This window comes from Rhinoderma darwinii, chromosome 6 (assembly GCF_050947455.1).
Source record: "Rhinoderma darwinii isolate aRhiDar2 chromosome 6, aRhiDar2.hap1, whole genome shotgun sequence".
NCBI lineage: Eukaryota > Metazoa > Chordata > Amphibia > Anura > Rhinodermatidae > Rhinoderma > Rhinoderma darwinii.
Window position 1 is genome coordinate 146458118 of NC_134692.1, and position 19773 is coordinate 146477890.

At 42.8% G+C, this 19773-nt stretch overlaps 2 protein-coding genes across 6 annotated transcripts in view; both read left to right on the top strand.

Moving 5' to 3' along the window:
• The window catches only part of ABCB10 (ATP binding cassette subfamily B member 10), a 38465-nt gene extending 35721 nt beyond the window's left edge, over positions 1-2744 (top strand). Inside the window, exon 13 of the mRNA XM_075830971.1 lies at positions 1959-2744. Within this exon, the coding sequence (XP_075687086.1) occupies positions 1959-2217 (259 nt within the window). The 3' untranslated portion in view covers positions 2218-2744. The remainder of the gene's footprint in view (positions 1-1958) is intronic.
• A 3177-nt stretch (positions 2745-5921) lies between these two features.
• The window catches only part of LOC142656103 (uncharacterized), a 36938-nt gene continuing 23086 nt past the window's right edge, over positions 5922-19773 (top strand). For all 5 annotated transcript variants that reach the window (XM_075830984.1, XM_075830986.1, XM_075830987.1 and 2 more), the window contains exons 1-3: positions 5922-6006; positions 10608-10881; positions 12889-13080. In XM_075830984.1, coding sequence (XP_075687099.1) covers positions 10617-10881; positions 12889-13080 — 457 coding nt within the window. In that variant the 5' untranslated portion in view covers positions 5922-6006; positions 10608-10616. The remainder of the gene's footprint in view (positions 6007-10607; positions 10882-12888; positions 13081-19773) is intronic.

Sequence of the window (19773 nt, forward strand, 5' to 3'; positions counted from 1 at the left end):
ATCATATACAGGGAGGCGTGTGGCATCATATACAGGGAGGTGTGTGACATCATATACAGGGAGGCGTGTGACATCATATACAGGGAGGTGTGTGACATCATATACAGGGAGGTGTGTGGCATCTACAGGGAGGCGTGTGACATCATATACAGGGAGGCGTGTGGCATCATATACAGGGAGGCGTGTGGCATCTACAGGGAGGCGTGTGGCATCTACAGGGAGGCGTGTGGCATCATATACAGGGAGGTGTGTGGCATCATATACAGGGAGGTGTGTGACATCCTATACAGGGAGGTGTGTGGCATCATATACAGGGAGGTGCGTGGCATCATATACAGGGAGGTGTGTGACATCATATACAGGGAGGTGTGTGACATCATATACAGGGAGGCGTGTGGCATCTACAGGGAGGCGTGTGACATCATATACAGGGAGGCGTGTGGCATCATATACAGGGAGGCGTGTGGCATCATATACAGGGAGGCGTGTGGCATCATATACAGGGAGGCGTGTGGCATCATATACAGGGAGGCGTGTGGCATCATATACAGGGAGGCGTGTGGCATCATATACAGGGAGGCGTGTGGCATCATATACAGGGAGGTGTGTGGCATCATATACAGGGAGGTGTGTGGCATCATATACAGGGAGGTGTGTGACATCATATACAGGGAGGTGTGTGGCATCATATACAGGGAGGCGTGTGACATCATATACAGGGAGGTGTGTGACATCATATACAGGGAGGTGTGTGGCATCATATACAGGGAGGCGTGTGACATCATATACAGGGAGGTGTGTGACATCATATACAGGGAGGCGTGTGGCATCATATACAGGGAGGCGTGTGGCATCATATACAGGGAGGCGTGTGGCATCATATACAGGGAGGTGTGTGGCATCATATACAGGGAGGTGTGTGGCATCATATACAGGGAGGGGTGTGTGGCATCATATACAGGGAGGCGTGTGACATCATCTACAGGGAGGCGCGTGGCATCATATACAGGGAGGCGCGTGACATCATATACAGGGAGGCGTGTGACATCATCTACAGGGAGGCGCGTGGCATCATATACAGGGAGGCGTGTGGCATCATATACAGGGAGGGGTGTGTGGCATCTACAGGGAGGCGTGTGGCATCATCTACAGGGAGGTGTGTGGCATCATATACAGGGAGGTGTGTGGCATCATACACAGGGAGGTGTGTGGCATCATATACAGGGAGGTGTGTGGCATCATATACAGGGAGGCGTGTGGCATCATACACAGGGAGGCGCGTGGCATCATTTACAGGGAGGCGTGTGGCATCATATACAGGGAGGCGTGTGGCATCATACACAGGGAGGTGTGTGGCATCATATACAGGGAGGCGTGTGGCATCATATACAGGGAGGCGTGTGGCATCATATACAGGGAGGTGTGTGGCATCATATACAGGGAGGCTGTAAATATTGTCTAGGTGAACATGTGACCTTCCTTTGGTTGTTTTCAGGGGGTTGGGACAAAAAAAGCCCGACCAATGAAATTCATCAGTTTTTTTAACGGCCATGAAAAACTGATGCAAAATGGATGTCAAACGGCCATTAAAAACGGACAGATGGACTTGAAATGGATGAAAATTTAGAGACAAACTGATGCAAAATGGCCATGAAAAACTGACAGTTGATCAGTTTTAAATGGACATTTTTTTTCACTGTCGTGTGAATAAGGCCTAAGTCTGGGGAGTAATTTGTTATGATTATTATTTATAAATCGTTTCCGCCTCATTTCCCCTGTGAACTCCCCTTCTTGTTTTTTATTTAGTATAATTGTTACAGGACTAGAGACTATAATAGGTTTCATGCTTTTATTTGTATGTTTTTCCTACCTTTTTACGCGATCTCTATATTTTATCTTTTTCTCCTCTTCATATTCTTTATGACTTTATTTTTGGTTTTTTTCTTGTTCCTGTTCAGCGCTTTGGATGCAGAAAATGAATACCTTGTTCAGGAAGCCCTGGATCGTCTGATGGAGGGACGGACGGTTCTCATTATTGCCCATCGTTTGTCAACCATCCAGAATGCGCATGCGGTGGCCGTTCTGGACCAGGGCCGAGTGGTGGAGTGCGGGAAACACCAGACGCTTCTACAAAACCGGAACGGACTGTTCAGTAAACTCATGGAGAAACAGTCCAGCCTCCTGCGCCATAGAGACTCCGTCCTGACTGCCCCCTAATGACCGCTCAACGCGGGTTTTTTATTATAATTTTTTGTTATTTATACAGATGATGTATTTTTCAGATGTTTTTGGAATCAATTTTCATAATTTTTATTTTTTTAACACATTTTTAAGCACTGGTGATGAGTGACGTCCCCTGGATGGTCTCCGTGCTGCTGCTGTTATTGATGTTCATCTATTACTTAATGTGGATGCCGTTCATGTCAATGAAATAAATGATTTATTAATACAGAAAATATGAAGGAATAGTAAAAAACATATTTTTTGAGAACATTTCCTGGAGTGTAACTTATTATTTCTTGCACATTTTGCTACAACAACAAAGTGAAAATCTACAAGAACCACCAGAGACCCCCTCCCCGCTGGTCATCACCGGGCAATGTCTCCAGCCGCCAATCTCCACCATGGTGATGTCACTACACAAGACATGTCACCACACCCTCCCCCACAGCTTAGCTGAGCTCTTGGATCTTGGCCCGTGGAGGATTGCGCCCCCTATTTCTATATCCTCTGGCTATGTTCACATGTAGCGGAGCTGCTGTGGATCTTCCATCCGTATTTGCAGGTGGAATATCTGCAGCGTATTACAACGGTAGCAAAATGGATGAGATTTTAACAAGTCTCATCCACACGCTGCAGGAATTTTTTGTGAATACATTTTCCCACAGTCCAGATTTTTTTTTATCTGCATTATGTCATTTTATGCTGCAGAATAGTTACGTATGTGTTGCAAATTTTCCCCATTGATTTCAATGGGAGCGAGAAAAATCTGAAATAAATACCGGCTGTTGCGATTTTTTTTTACCCTTTGTCCTATGGTAATACCCCTGACATGTCCACTGGATAGGCTAAAAGCAGTTCTGAATGGTGGCATCTCCCCACTGCGTCTGAGAACAAGGGTCTTGGCGTAAAAGTGCTGAGCACGCCCGGTCACTCTCCCGATGCAAACAGCCTAGTGAGAGCGGCCTCTTTATGGGGTTCCCCTCTCCACGGATCAGTGGAGCCCCCGACGGTCAGATTCCACCATTCAGACTTTTATGACCTCTTATGAATAGTCTATAGCACAGTAGTTTGGTTTTAGCCTATTTCATGTACTTCACATATTTAAGATAAATATGTTTTGGGGGGAAAATAATGGATGGCAAAAGTTTAAAGAAAAAAAAGTAACAAAACGTTTTATGTTAAATTTAGATATAAAATTGAAAAAATGGAATGCAAATGTCGGCCATTCATTTTCATGTGAATATGTGTCATGTATAGAGATGGGCAAGATTTGTTTAGAGTGATTTTATTGAACTGGCTGTCCGATCCAATTTAAATTTTTTGCAAATCAAGTGTCCCGATTACCCTGAAAAGTCGAGTATAACTGTCTGAACTAATATTATTTACCACGATTTGTGAATGATGTGCATTAGATTGTTGATTCACAAATGAATGTAAGAATTGTATAGCTGCAGCAGCACTCACTCACAGCAATGGCTGCCTGTCCAACTGAAGCTGATTGACTCCTATCTCTATCTCAAATCTATCTCCATATCACATTATTGTAAATCTAACTATTCTCTTCTCACTATGAAACTGTCACTAATCCACTATCTATCTGTATTCTCTGTTTTACTATCTCTCTCACTCTCGGTCTGACGTCTTCTTTCACCTCTCTGTATCCCCACAGAGCAGCAGCATTTTATGGTTATGCTTTATAAAGTGGCTATGACTGTCATCAGTGACTCACACCTATATCCCTCATAATTGCCTGTTCTGGAGGGAGGGCTGGCCGCCAGGCATTATGGAGGAGCCATGCCGCCAACCGACGACATGTGATCCTTTTTCTCTGTATTCTCAGCCACCATTTTGAGTGATCTGTGCATAGCTTAACCAAGAAAAATTGAGTTTGCTAGAATCCAAAACTATTTTGTAAGGAATTTTTATTTGTGTGGAAATGATTAGCTCATCACTAGTTACGTAACCTGGATAATTATGAATGAGAAAAGGTAATTGTTATATAGAAAAAGTAACATGGGGGTACACTGCAGATGTAACACCGGAGACTCTTCCCATCACTGCGGATGTAACACCGGAGACTCTTCTCGTCACTGCGGATGTAACACCGGAGACTCTTCTCGTCACTGCGGATGTAACACCGGAGACTCTTCTCGTCACTGCGGATGTAACACCGGAGACTCTTCTCGTCACTGCGGATGTAACACCGGAGACTCTTCTCGTCACTGCGGATGTAACACCGGAGACTCTTCCCATCACTGCGGATGTAACACCGGAGACTCTTCTCGTCACTGCGGATGTAACACCGGAGACTCTTCTCGTCACTGCGGATGTAACACCGGAGACTCTTCCCATCACTGCGGATGTAACACCGGAGACTCTTCTCGTCACTGCGGATGTAACACCGGAGACTCTTCTCGTCACTGCGGATGTAACACCGGAGACTCTTCTCGTCACTGCGGATGTAACACCGGAGACTCTTCTCGTCACTGCGGATGTAACACCGGAGACTCTTCTCGTCACTGCGGATGTAACACCGGAGACTCTTCCCATCACTGCGGATGTAACACCGGAGACTCTTCTCGTCACTGCGGATGTAACACCGGAGACTCTTCTCGTCACTGCGGATGTAACACCGGAGACTCTTCTCGTCACTGCGGATGTAACACCGGAGACTCTTCTCGGCACTGCGGATGTAACACCGGAGACTCTTCTCGTCACTGCGGATGTAACACCGGAGACTCTTCTCTTCACTGCGGATGTAACACCGGAGACTCTTCTCGTCACTGCGGATGTAACACCGGAGACTCTTCTCGTCACTGCGGATGTAACACCGGAGACTCTTCTCGTCACTGCGGATGTAACACTGTGTGGCACTACATGGCAGGTGGGGGCTGTGTGGCACTGCCAGGGAGGGGGGGGGGGCTGTGTGGCACTACCAAGGAGGGGGGCTGTGTGGCACTACCTACATAGGCCACTACATTTATGGGGGTTCAAACAGGGGGGGCCTAATGTCCATATGGGGGCACAAAGTGACGTTTTCTGCCATTTTGCTGCCACCGTGAGTACCCCCACAAAGGGGCCTACAAGGGTTTGTTGCCCAAGGGCCCACATAAACCTGGAGCCGGCCCTGCTGACACAGAAAAAGAAGCGCTCAATGCCACTGCCAAACACTGATGAGTCAGATCACACAATCTCCTGACGTCTCCCTGACGAACCTGAAATAGGGTGAAACGCGTAGGAGTTTTATATTGTACTGATCCAATCTGGAGGCATTTTAGGGAATAGTTCCGGATGTGAGCAGGGACTTCTGGTCTGAACTCAGACTTAATATTAGACAGGGAACGTCAGGATCGGTAGCGGACAATTGCACTACCAGATAGAGGACGCCATGACCCAACGCTAGCGGCAGAGCACAGGAATCTATAACCGAGGCCTTCCTGACATCGTGATGTTCCATGTTCTGACCGAGCTCAATAACAGCGAATATTAATAATCCTCCTCCTATATTATATTATACTAATAATGGGGACGCGTAGACTTTGTATCTGGAGGTTTTCTCCAACGCTGTCCGGCTCTGCTACTCTCACAATTACACCCACAGTGTTCTGCCCTTCCTCGTATGACTTTATATAGCACAGGCCGCAGTGAAAGTGAAAGTCTGCGCCCCCTCCGCCCATCTCCTCAGTCTCATGGTTTCTCTTTCACTCTGAAATCTAAAATTCAGTCGTTTACACGAAGGTCGAGAAGCAGCGACTAAAATATCCCTGATCCCGAACAACACAGGTGAAGGAAGGGTTAATATTATGTACCACGTGTGTGATGTGTAATGTGTGTGTGTGATGCATATTATGTGTGATGCGTAATATGTGTGCTGTGTATTATGTGTGTGATGTGTAATATTTGTGCTGTGTATTATGTGTGTGATGTGTAATATTTGTGCTGTGTATTATGTGTGTGATGTGTAATATATCTGTGTGATGTGTAATATATGTGTGTGTTGTGTGATGTGTAATATGTGTGCTGTGTTGTATGTGTGATGTGTAATATTTGTGCTGTGTATTGTGTGATGTGTAATATGTGTGTGATGCGTAATGTGTGCTGTGTATTATGTGTGATGTGTAATGTGTGTGTTGTGTAATATATGTGCTGTGTATTATGTGTGATGTGTAATATGTGTGATGTGTATTATGTGTGTGATGTGTAATATGTGTGTGTTGTGTAATATGTGTGCTGTGTATTATGTGTGATGTGTAATATGTGTGATGTGTATTATGTGTGTGATGTGTAATATGTGTGTGTTGTGTAATATTTGTGCTGTGTATTATGTGTGATGTGTAATATTTGTGCTGTGTATTATATGTGATGTATAATATGTGTGTGATGTGTGCTATGTGTGTTATATGTGATATTTGCTGGTGGATGTTTTCTGTATGTTGTCTTATGTGATGTGTGCTGTGTACTATAGCTGTGTATTATGTGTGATTTGTTGTCTATTATGTGTGATGTGGTTTTGTCTTGTCCTCCGGGTGATTTGTCGTGTATTATGTATACTATGTGTGATGTGTGATTTGTTGTGTATTATGTGTGATGTATTATGTGTGATTTGTTGTGTATTATGTATATTGTGTAATGTGTATTATTTGTACTATGTGTGATGTATTATGTCTATTATGTGTGATTTGTTGTGTATTATGTATATTGTGTGATATGTATTATGTGTGATTTGTTGTGTATTATGTATATTGTGTGATGTGTATTATGTATACTATGTGTGATGTATTGTGTGATTTGTTGTGTATTATGTATATTGTGTGATGTGTATTATGTGTGATGTGTATTATGTGTGTGATGTGTAAATACGTGTGTGATGTGTATTATTTGTATTATGTGTTTTATGTGTGATTTGTTGTGTATTATGTATATTGTGTGATGTGTATTATGTGTGATTTGTTGTGTATTATGTGTACTATGTGTGATGCGGTTTTGTCTTGTCGTACCTTGAGGTTCCTCCGGGTGATTTGTGTCCCTTCTGTCGCACCTTTGGTTTATAGTGTTGGACTCTTGTGTGAGACGTTTTCTTATCGTTATCAGATTCAGATTTGCACTTTGTCTTCTTATTAGAGACATTTCCCGGCAGCCGGAGACATCGTAGCTGCAACGTGTCAGGGCCTGTTCACATCAGCGTTGGCTTTCCGTTCCGGGGTTTCGTCTGAGGTTTCCGTCGGGTGAACCCCGCAATGGACAGTCAAACTGAAACCACAGCATCCGTTTCTGTCCCCCGTTGATATCAATATATATATATAATCCAAAATACAATTGAACATGGTTCAATACTCAAAATACATATGCAAAACAGGAAAATCGACCCTAATTGAGTACTATAAACCAGAATGATGAAGGTATGAAATATAATTTTAGTGATTAAAAATTAAAACAACAAAGTATAGCGGAAAATATGCAAAGCTAAAACAACAATAAAGCTGGTGCACATACGGTGAGTAACTATTCCCTACACTGATGAGCCAGACAGTATCTACATGTAACAGGCAGGCTATAGCAATGACCCAATTTTATTTAAAGAGTCTTTGTCACCAGATTATAAGTGCCCTGTCTCCTACATAATGTGATCGGCGCTGTAATGTAGATAACAGTGGTCCTAGTAATAAAGAGGTTCTGTCACCAGATTATATGTGCCCTGTCACCTATATAATGTGATCAGTGCTGTAATGTAGATAACAGTGGTCCTAGTAATAAAGAGGCTGTCACCAGATTATAAGTGCCCTGTCTCCTACATAATGTGATCGGCGCTGTAATGTAGATAACAGTGGTCCTAGTAATAAAGAGGCTGTCACCAGATTATAAGTGTCCTGTCTCCTACATAATGTGATCGGCGCTGTAATGTAGATAACAGTGGTCCTAGTAATAAAGAGGTTCTGTCACCAGATTATATGTGCCCTGTCACCTATATAATGTGATCAGTGCTGTAATGTAGATAACAGTGGTCCTAGTAATAAAGAGGCTGTCACCAGATTATAAGTGTCCTGTCTCCTACATAATATGATTGGCGCTGTAATGTAGATAACAGTGGTCCTAGTAATAAAGAGGCTGTCACCAGATTATAAGTGTCCTGTCTCCTACATAATCTGTTCGGCGCTGTAATGTAGATAACAGTGGTCCTAGTAATAAAGAGGCTGTCACCAGATTATAAGTGTCCTGTCTCCTACATAATGTGATCTGCGCTGTAATGTAGATAACAGTGGTCCTAGTATTAAAGAGGCTGTAACCAGATTATAAGTGTCCTATCTCCTACATAATGTGATCAGCGTTGTTATGTAGAAGAGAGCGCACTTATAATGTGCTGACAGCCTCTTTATTACTAGGACCACTGTTATCTACATTACAGCGCCGAACCGATTATGTAGGAGACAGGGCGCTTATAATCTGGTGACAGCCTCTTTATTACTAGGACCACTGTTATCTACATTACAGCACTGATCACATTATGTAGGAGACAGGGCACTTAGAATGTGGTGACAGCATCTTTATTACTAGGACCACTGTTATCTACATTACAGCGCCGATCACATTATGTAGGAGACAGGACACTTATAATCTGGTGACAGCCTCTTTATTACTAGGACCACTGTTATCTACATTACAGCGCTGATCACATTATGTAGGAGACAGGCCATTTATAATCTGGTGACAGCCTCTTTATTACTAGGACCACTGTTATCTACATTACAGCGCTGATCACATTATGTAGGAGACAGGCCATTTATAATCTGGTGACAGCCTCTTTATTACTAGGACCACTGTTATCTACATTACAGCGCTGATCACATTATGTAGGAGACAGGCCATTTATAATCTGGTGACAGCCTCTTTATTACTAGGACCACTGTTATCTACATTACAGCGCTGATCACATTATGTAGGAGACAGGCCATTTATAATCTGGTGACAGCCTCTTTATTACTAGGACCACTGTTATCTACATTACAGCGCCAATCACATTATGTAGGAGACAGGACACTTATAATCTGGTGACAGCCTCTTTATTACTAGGACCACTGTTATCTACATTACAGCGCTGATCACATTATGTAGGAGACAGGACACTTATAATCTGGTGACAGCCTCTTTATTACTAGGACCACTGTTCTCTACATTACAGCACCGATCACATTATGTAGGAGACAGGACACTTATAATCTGGTGACAGCCTCTTTATTACTAGGACCACTGTTATCTACATTACAGCGCTGATCACATTATGTAGGAGACAGGACACTTATAATCTGGTGACAGCCTCTTTAAATTTAGAGTAACAATAATAATGTGTCTAGTCAAAGGAAGGTAATCAATCTACACAATGCTGGATGATGAAGTATCTCTTATCTAAAAAAAAGTCACAACCATAGTCACATAGATAAGATACGGGTTTCAAAAGCACAGTGAAGTGGAACAAAAAACACGGATATACCTGGAGAGTCAGAGTGAGAGTAAACCAGCCGCCACGACGCGCGTTTCACAGTGTATTCTTCAGGAGGTGACTCCGCTATTGATTCTGTCGGAAAAACGGAAACCTGCCGGAAGGGTGATGAACGGAAACCATTAGCAATGTTTGCGTCAACATTGATATCAATGGTGACAGAAACGGAAGCTGTGGTTTCAGTTTGACTTTCCGTTGCGGGATTCACCCTACGGAAACCTCCGACGGAACCCCGGAACGGAAAGCCAACGCTGATGTGAACAGGCCCTGACACCTCACGCACATTAGTGGCATTCTCAGGGTGGCACTCTGCGCTATTGTGTCCATGGAAAAAACAGAAACCTAGCAGAACGGAGGCGAACTGGAATCAATGGCATTGAAAACGGAAACTACTTGTTTTTCCGTTCATCTGATCCCCAGACGGAACAGATGAGCGGAAAGCCCAAATAAATGGGAACGCTGATGTGAACAGGTCCCTATATGGAGGGGGCATCGCCACGTGAGGCAGAGAGACAGGAGCAACGAATGATCCCGCAGACTAGTAATTATTATCCCAGCGTCCAGGCGCGTAGTGGAGCTGGAGATAACGTTACAGATATGGGGGAGGCATCCCGGCCACAGATGTAGCGTCACCATTGGGCTTATAGTATATCATGGATTCCACTATCTCATGAAGAAAATTCCAAATGTGCAGTGAAGACTGACACTCCCTGCATTCTGCATCATGTTGGTACCCCCCCCCCCTCCTGTAACGCCGTCCCCCAGTTATATATGATAGGGAATCAATTATTTTCAAGCTTTTAGGGAGAGCTGAGGACCCCTGAGGTGTAGACGACTCCCCGTGGGGATTCCCCTGAACGTTGATGTTTTTGTCTCTGTGAATATTCAGCAGTCCATCATGGAGCACGGTCCGGGCTCATGTATCAGGATATTCTCCAGATCTGACGAGAACGAGTACAGGTGGTTGGCGGACGTCCTGAGGGAAGATTGGCCGGTGTCTCCGTTCATCATCACCAACAGGAACTTCAGCTCGTTCAGCGACGCCGTCTACAGATGTTCCTTCGGAATCCTCTACCACTCCCGAAACCGCGGACGAGTCAACATCACCAACGTCACCGATTCTCTCTACGACGAGGAAGTGAGGACCATGTCCGCGGCGCTCGGTAAGGACAATGTTATGGTCCTGAGGTCCAGCCAATGTACAAGGAGGGGAGACGCTACTGATATATATGGTGGAGGGTCCCAGACGGCCGACCCTACACGAGCACGGAAATAACCCTACACTTCTAGGCCTTATTCACACAAACAGGATAACCGGACGTTTTGGGGCTATTCTCACGGCCGTTTTTTTAACAGATGATGTGAACGGCCCGTGAAGAAATAGGTCGTCTCCAATTCATGTCCTATTTTTGCCCTTTCTCCCGGATTCCTCAATAGACTCAAATCTATAAGGGATCCGGGAAAACGGTTCCCACACAGATAAAAATCGGCCATGAAAAACATCTGTTACCGATTAGTGTGAATAAGCCCCAAGTCCAGGGGTCACGATGAATTTCAAAAAGAAAAATCTAGATCGCTCATGGTGCTTTTTATCACTTGCTTCGCTGACTTGGAGATGTGTCCACGGCCGCTTCACCCAAACGGCAGCGTTCAACTCCATATAAATGTAGGCGGACACGTGGCCTTCAAGGGGTTGTCCAGAATTGGTATTCATATTTGAAAAAAACGGATCATAAACGGCGCTGCTACATTAAAGATCAAAAAATAACACGGAAAGTTTAGGCAACGTGAACTTAAAGAGGCTCTGTCACAGCAGTAATAAGTGTCCTGTCTCTTACGCAAGGAGATCGGCGCTGGAATGTAGGTGACAGCAGTGGTTTTTATTTTAAAAAAAACTATCTAATTTTACCACTTTATTAGCGTTTTTAGATTTATGCTAATGAGTTGCTTAATGCCCAAGTGGGCGTATTTTTACTTTAGACCAAGTTGGGCGTTGTACAGAGGAGTCTTATACTAACACATTAACGATACTGAAGAGTTTAGACAGTGAATAGACATTCCACGGGATGTCTATTCACAATCTCTGCACTTTGTTACTCTGTCTGTGGTAGTTACAGCAGAGGAAGCGTGATCTCGCGAGATCTCACTGTAAATGACAGGTTACAACGAGATTACGCTTCCTCTGCTGTAACTACCACAGACAGAGTAACGAAGTGCAGAGATTGTGAATAGACATCCCGTGGAATGTCTATTCACTGTCTAAACTCTTCAGAATTGTTAATGTGTCAGTATAAGACAGCACATAAGGATCTAGCAGGATCCCCATGTGCTGTGTAAATGAATGGAGAGGAGTGCATGACGCTGATTGCTCACTGATTGGTCACTGATTGGTCCGCGTCATACACTCCTCTGTACAACGCCCAACTTGGTCGAAAGTAAAAACACGCCCACTTGGGCATTAAGCAAATCATTAGCATAAAGCTAAAAACGCTAATAAAGTGGTAAAAATAGATTGTTTATTTAAATAAAAAGCATTACTGTCACCTGCATTACAGCGCCGATCTCCTTGTGTAAGAGACAGGACATTTATAATGTGGTGACAGAGTCTCTTTAAAGCAATAAATATAATGATAATAATGATTACGGCTACGCGTTTCGACGCTGGACCAGTGTCTTCCTCAGGCCTTTATAATTACATTTATTGCTTTAAGTTCCCTAAACTTTCCGTGATCATTTTTGATCTTTAATGTAGTAGCGCCGTTTATGATGCGTTTTTTTCACATATAAATACCCTATTTCATTGCGGTGACCCCTTGGTTAACCCTTTTGGATCTTGGCAGCAGCACACATTGGACCTACTACTTATCTATATCAGTGTTTGGCCGTTCTTTGAGTACAACTAATATAGGTGAGCATACTACTGTTTTCACCTATTTGTATCACCTTGGATTTACCTGCACCATGTGGCGCCGTGCATTTTGCTTTTGTTACCCAGTAGAAGTGGAGTCCATCTAGTTCCAATGTCTGACTCCAGGGGGCGGTATGAGTGTCAGCGTTCAGTATACATTGAATATTTCTCCATTTTCACTCTTTGCTTCTCCCGACCCTGGAGAATTCTCATCGTCTTCCGCCATTATGAAAATGATGAGAACCGCTGTCCCTCTGTGCAGGTAAAGAGCGGGTGATAACCATTATTGATGATCTGGATGACAGCGGCCACGAGGCGAAAGAAAGGATCCTGAGACATCAACAAAGCCTGAAGACCCTGACCCAGGACATCTTCCTCTTCACCCAACAAGAGAAGGCAAACTATGATCACCTCAGACGAAGAATAAAAGACATCAAACAAATCATTGCTAGAAGTAGGTTGTACGGCCACAGAAATAATCCGTATTTTATACATTGTTAGAAACGTAAAGCGTTATCCGGGGACCGAAAATCGCATTAATATTTTATGTATAAAAGACGTCACTTACTAATGTGTTTCATTTAAATTTCAGTGCTAAATGGCGCCGTTCAAATCCGGTGATTTTAACCCCAGTATTGCTACCAACGTCATTATCCGTACATGGACAGCGACCGTGACATCAGCAGCAGCGCTGGAGTCCCCGGGCAGAGCGTCAGCTGATGATCTACCCGGCGACTCCAGCGACAAACACCTGAAGTCACTGACCAAATGTCGGGAGCATCACTGGAGTCCCGGGGAGAGCGCTGGCTGAGGATCTGCTCGGGGACTCCAGAGATAGGCAATGTGACTGCCCCTTGTGGTCATCTTCCCGAACAGCACAGGAAGAGCTTAGTCACGCGGGGCCATGTCGGAGCGTCGTCATTATTAGAAAAGCTCCAGCACTTCCGGGAACAATTCATGAGGTTTGAACGGCGCCATTTAATTTTTAATTAAAGTCCATTAGTAATGCCGTGGAAGTCAATGGCTCCAAATATATTAGACTGAAATTTAGACGAGTCCAATAGACACTGACGCCAGGAACTTTATCCAGCATCCTAATCAGGAGATTTCATACCGATATATATATATATAGAGAGAGGAGAAGTAACACACAGACGCTGCTGGTAGCTCAAAATACTCCTCTGGGGGTTTATTGCCAAACTCAATTATAATAATATCATTCAAAAGGGGTGTAGGCTTGAGGTTAACCAATCAGATGCAACGTGACAATAACTCTACCTGGCTACACACGTTGCGCCTCATGACGTACACACTATCCCTCCATGTTTCACACACTTGCACCCCATTATTCATTTATTTATTTTTTAGGCACTTTACTCATTACTGCCCCCTATATTTCACTTACATTATTACACTTGCACATACACTATTCATTTATTATTTCTTACTACACATCCCATGCACCACACGCCACTCCCCTCAAGACCAGTGGGAGTGGCTATTATTATTTAAAGCACCTGCTCACTCCTTCATCAGCGTTTCTGACCAGGCTGTGTCCATTTGTAAGTATGGCCTTTTTCGGTGTTTTTGTATAAATGTCCTTGTTTTTATCTGTTTTGTCTGTACATCAGGAGATTTTCGCTCCAGTTAGGGAATTAGGGACTCGCAAGTCTGGGGATCCTTGTCGTGGATTGCGAGCTTGCGTCCTTTTGGCCAAAATGATCACTAATACCCCAGGTATTTTTCATTATTACTTATATTCGCTTCTTTTGGACACAGCCAGGTCTTTGATGCTGGGAGAGCATGGTGTGTTGTTGTTTGGCATAGCAAGCAGGGTAGCCGCTCTAGGAATTATCAAGGCGTCACAAATAGGCTTCTACCTGGCTATACACGTTGCGCCTCATGACGTACACACTATCCCTCCATGTTTCACACACTTGCATCCCATTATTCATTTATTTTTTAGGCACTTTACTCATTACTGCCCCCTATATTTCACTTACATTATTACACTTGCACATACACTATTCATTTATTATTTCTTACTACACATCCCATGCACCACATACCACTCCCCTCAAGACTAGTGGGAGTGGCTATTATTTTTTACTACACATCCCATGCACCACACGCCCCTCCCCTCAAGACTAGTGGGAGTGGCTATTATTATTTACTACACATCCCATGCACCACACACGCCCCTCCCCTCAAGACCAGTGGGAGTGGCTATTATTATTTAAAGCACCTGCTCACTCTCCTTCATCAGCGTTTCTGACCTGGCTGTGTCCATTTGTAAGTATGGCCTTTTTCGGTGTTTTTGTGACAATAACTCTGATTCAGCCAATAGCAGACAATGAGAATATTTCATATCGAGCCAATCACAGACATACATTACATTTCAAATTTAATTATATAATTCTTCATTATCAGGTGACACCTGGTCTATTTCTATTGGCCAGAATATAACAGAATCCTTCTTCTTTCCCATGAGGCCAAGTCAGTGTCTATTTTATTCTGATCTCACCCCCTTCTCCGTTATCAATAATCTGTTCATACAATTGCAATTCCGCCAAGGTCAAACGCACATTTCTCCGTATCAAACATTAGATAAATCAGAGAGACATATTTTTGCAGAACTAAGAAGAGGAAAAGTCATCAGAGAATGGAGAATAAATATCTTCATAATCCGGCCCCCTGCTTAATGATTCACAGTGTCATCTATTGCAGAGAATATAAGGAAATGGAACGTCCATCACAGTAACTTATTTCGTTTCACATAAAAATATGAATGCGATTTTTGGTCCCCAATAAAACTTTTATCAACACATTTCTGAAAACAAGCATTAAAGAGGTGTACTCATATGAGCTAACAGGGGGCGGGGCTGTGACAACCTCTCACACATGATATACAGGCTGGTTGTCAGTAGTAATAGATGAATAGCTGTGACTGTATATAAGATGTGTGGATCTCATGTCTGATCCCAATGTAATTATATATCAGTGATGTCAGTAACAGGGGGCGGGGCTGTGACAACCTCTCACACATGATATACAGGCAGGTTGTCAGTAGTAATAGATGAATAGCTGTGACTGTATATAAGATGTGTGGATCTCATGTCTGATCACAATGTAATTATATTATATATCAGTGATGTCAGTAACAGGGGGCGGGGCTGTGACAACCTCTCACATGATATACAGGCTGGTTCTCAGTAACAGGGGGAGGGGCTGTGACAACCTCTCACACATGATATACAGGCTGGTTGTCAGTAGTAATAGATGAATAGCTGTTACTGTATATAAGATTTGTGGATCTCATGTCTGATCACAATGTAATTATATTATATATCAGTGATGTCAGTAACAGGGGGTGGAGCTGTGACAACCTCTCACGCATGATATACAGGCTGGTTGTCAGTAGTAATAGATGAATAGCTGTTACTGTATATAAGATGTGTGGATCTCATGTCTGATCACAGTGTAATTATATTATATATCAGTGATGTCAGTAACTGGGGGCGGGGCTGTGACAACCTCTCACACACAATATACAGGCTGGTTGTCAGTAGTAATAGATGAATAGCTGTTACTGTATATAAGATGTGTGGATCTCATGTCTGATCACAATGTAATTATATTATATATCAGTGATGTCAGTAACAGGGGGCGGAGCTGTGATAACCTCTCACACATGATATACAGGCTGGTTGTCAGTAGTAATAGATGAATAGCTGTTACTGTATATAAGATGTGTGGATCTCATGTCTGATCACAATGTAATTATATTATATATCAGTGAAGTCAGTAACAGGGGGCGGGGCTGTGACAACCTCTCGCGCATTATATACATGCTGGTTGTCAGTAGTAATAGATGAATAGCTGTTACTGTATATAAGATGTGTGGATCTCATGTCTGATCACAATGTAATTATATTATATATCAGTGATGTCAGTAACAGGGGGCGGGGCTGTGACAACCTCTCACACATGACATACAGGCTGGTTGTCAGTAGTAATAGATGAATAGCTGTTACTGTATATAAGATGTGTGGATCTCATGTCTGATCACAATGTAATTACATTATATATCAGTGATGTCAGTAACAGGGGGCGGGGCTGTGACAACCTCTCACACACAATATACAGGCTGGTTGTCAGTAGTAATAGATGAATAGCTGTTACTGTATATAAGATGTGTGGATCTCATGTCTGATCACAATGTAATTATATTATATATCAGTGATGTCAGTAACAGGGGGCGGGGCTGTGACAACCTCTCACACATGACATACAGGCTGGTTGTCAGTAGTAATAGATGAATAGCTGTTACTGTATATAAGATGTGTGGATCTCATGTCTGATCACAATGTAATTACATTATATATCAGTGATGTCAGTAACAGGGGGCGGGGCTGTGACAACCTCTCACACATGATACACAGGCTGGTTGTCAGTAGTAATAGATGAATAGCTGTGACTGTATATAAGATGTGTGGATCTCATGTCTGATCACATGTAATTATATTATATATCAGTGATGTCAGTAACAGGGGGCGGAGCTGTGACAACCTCTCACCCATGATATACAGGCTGGTTGTCAGTAGTAATAGATGAATAGCTGTTACTGTATATAAGATGTGTGGATCTCATGTCTGATCACAATGTAATTATATTATATATCAGTGATGTCAGTAACAGGGGGCGGGGCTGTGACAACCTCTCACACATGATATACAGGCTGGTTGTCAGTAGTAATAGATGAATAGCTGTTACTGTATATAAGATGTGTGGATCTCATGTCTGATCACAGTGTAATTATATTATATATCAGTGATGTCAGTAACAGGGGGCGGAGCTGTGACAACCTCTCACACATGATATACAGGCTGGTGTCAGTAGTAATAGATGAATAGCTGTTACTGTATATAAGATGTGTGGATCTCATGTCTGATCACAATGTAATTATATTATATATCAGTGATGTCAGTAACAGGGGGCGGGGCTGTGACAACCTCTCACACATGTTATACAGGCTGGTTGTCAGTAGTAATAGATGAATAGCTGTTACTGTATATAAGATGTGTGGATCTCATGTCTGATCACAGTGTAATTATATTATATATCAGTGATGTCAGTAACTGGGGGCGGGGCTGTGACAACCTCTCACACACAATATACAGGCTGGTTGTCAGTAGTAATAGATGAATAGCTGTTACTGTATATAAGATGTGTGGATCTCATGTCTGATCACAATGTAATTATATTATATATCAGTGATGTCAGTAACAGGGGGCGGGGCTGTGACAACCTCTCACACATGACATACAGGCTGGTTGTCAGTAGTAATAGATGAATAGCTGTTACTGTATATAAGATGTGTGGATCTCATGTCTGATCACAATGTAATTACATTATATATCAGTGATGTCAGTAACAGGGGGCGGGGCTGTGACAACCTCTCACACATGATACACAGGCTGGTTGTCAGTAGTAATAGATGAATAGCTGTGACTGTATATAAGATGTGTGGATCTCATGTCTGATCACATGTAATTATATTATATATCAGTGATGTCAGTAACAGGGGGCGGAGCTGTGACAACCTCTCACCCATGATATACAGGCTGGTTGTCAGTAGTAATAGATGAATAGCTGTTACTGTATATAAGATGTGTGGATCTCATGTCTGATCACAATGTAATTATATTATATATCAGTGATGTCAGTAACAGGGGGCGGGGCTGTGACAACCTCTCACACATGATATACAGGCTGGTTGTCAGTAGTAATAGATGAATAGCTGTTACTGTATATAAGATGTGTGGATCTCATGTCTGATCACAGTGTAATTATATTATATATCAGTGATGTCAGTAACAGGGGGCGGAGCTGTGACAACCTCTCACACATGATATACAGGCTGGTGTCAGTAGTAATAGATGAATAGCTGTTACTGTATATAAGATGTGTGGATCTCATGTCTGATCACAATGTAATTATATTATATATCAGTGATGTCAGTAACAGGGGGCGGGGCTGTGACAACCTCTCACACATGATATACATGCTGGTTGTCAGTAGTAATAGATGAATAGCTGTTACTGTATATAAGATGTGTGGATCTCATGTCTGATCACAATGTAATTATATTATATATCAGTGATGTCACTAACAGGGGGCGGGGCTGTGACAACCTCTCACACATGATATACAGGCTGGTTGTCAGTAGTAATAGATGAATAGCTGTGACTGTATATAAGATGTGTGGATCTCATGTCTGATCACATGTAATTATATTATATATCAGTGATGTCAGTAACAGGGGGCGGAGCTGTGACAACCTCTCACACATGATATACAGGCTGGTTGTCAGTAGTAATAGATGAATAGCTGTCACTGTATATAAGATGTGTGGATCTCATGTCTGATCACAGTGTAATTATATTATATATCAGTGATGTCAGTAACAGGGGGCGGGGCTGTGACAACCTCTCACACATGATATACAGGCTGGTTGTCAGTAGTAATAGATGAATAGCTGTTACTGTATATAAGATGTGTGGATCTCATGTCTGATCACATGTAATTATATTATATATCAGTGATGTCAGTAACAGGGGGCGGGGCCGTGACAACCTCTCACACATGATATACAGGCTGGTTGTCAGTAGTAATAGATGAATAGCTGTTACTGTATATAAGATGTGTGGATCTCATGTCTGATCACATGTAATTATATTATATATCAGTGATGTCAGTGACAGGGGGCGGGGCTGTGACAACCTCATGATATACAGGCTGGTTGTCAGTAGTAATAGATGAATAGCTGTGACTGTATATAAGATGTGTGGATCTCATGTCTGATCACAGTGTAATTATATTATATATCAGTAATGTCAGTAACAGGGGGCGGGGCTGTGACAACCTCTCACATGATATACAGGCTGGTTGTCAGTAGTAATAGATGAATAGCTGTTACTGTATATAAGATGTGTGGATCTCATGTCTGATCACAGTGTAATTATATTATATATCAGTGATGTCAGTAACAGGGGGCGGGGCTGTGACAACCTCACACATGATATACAGGCTGGTTGTCAGTAGTAATAGATGAATAGCTGTTACTGTATATAAGATGTGTGGATCT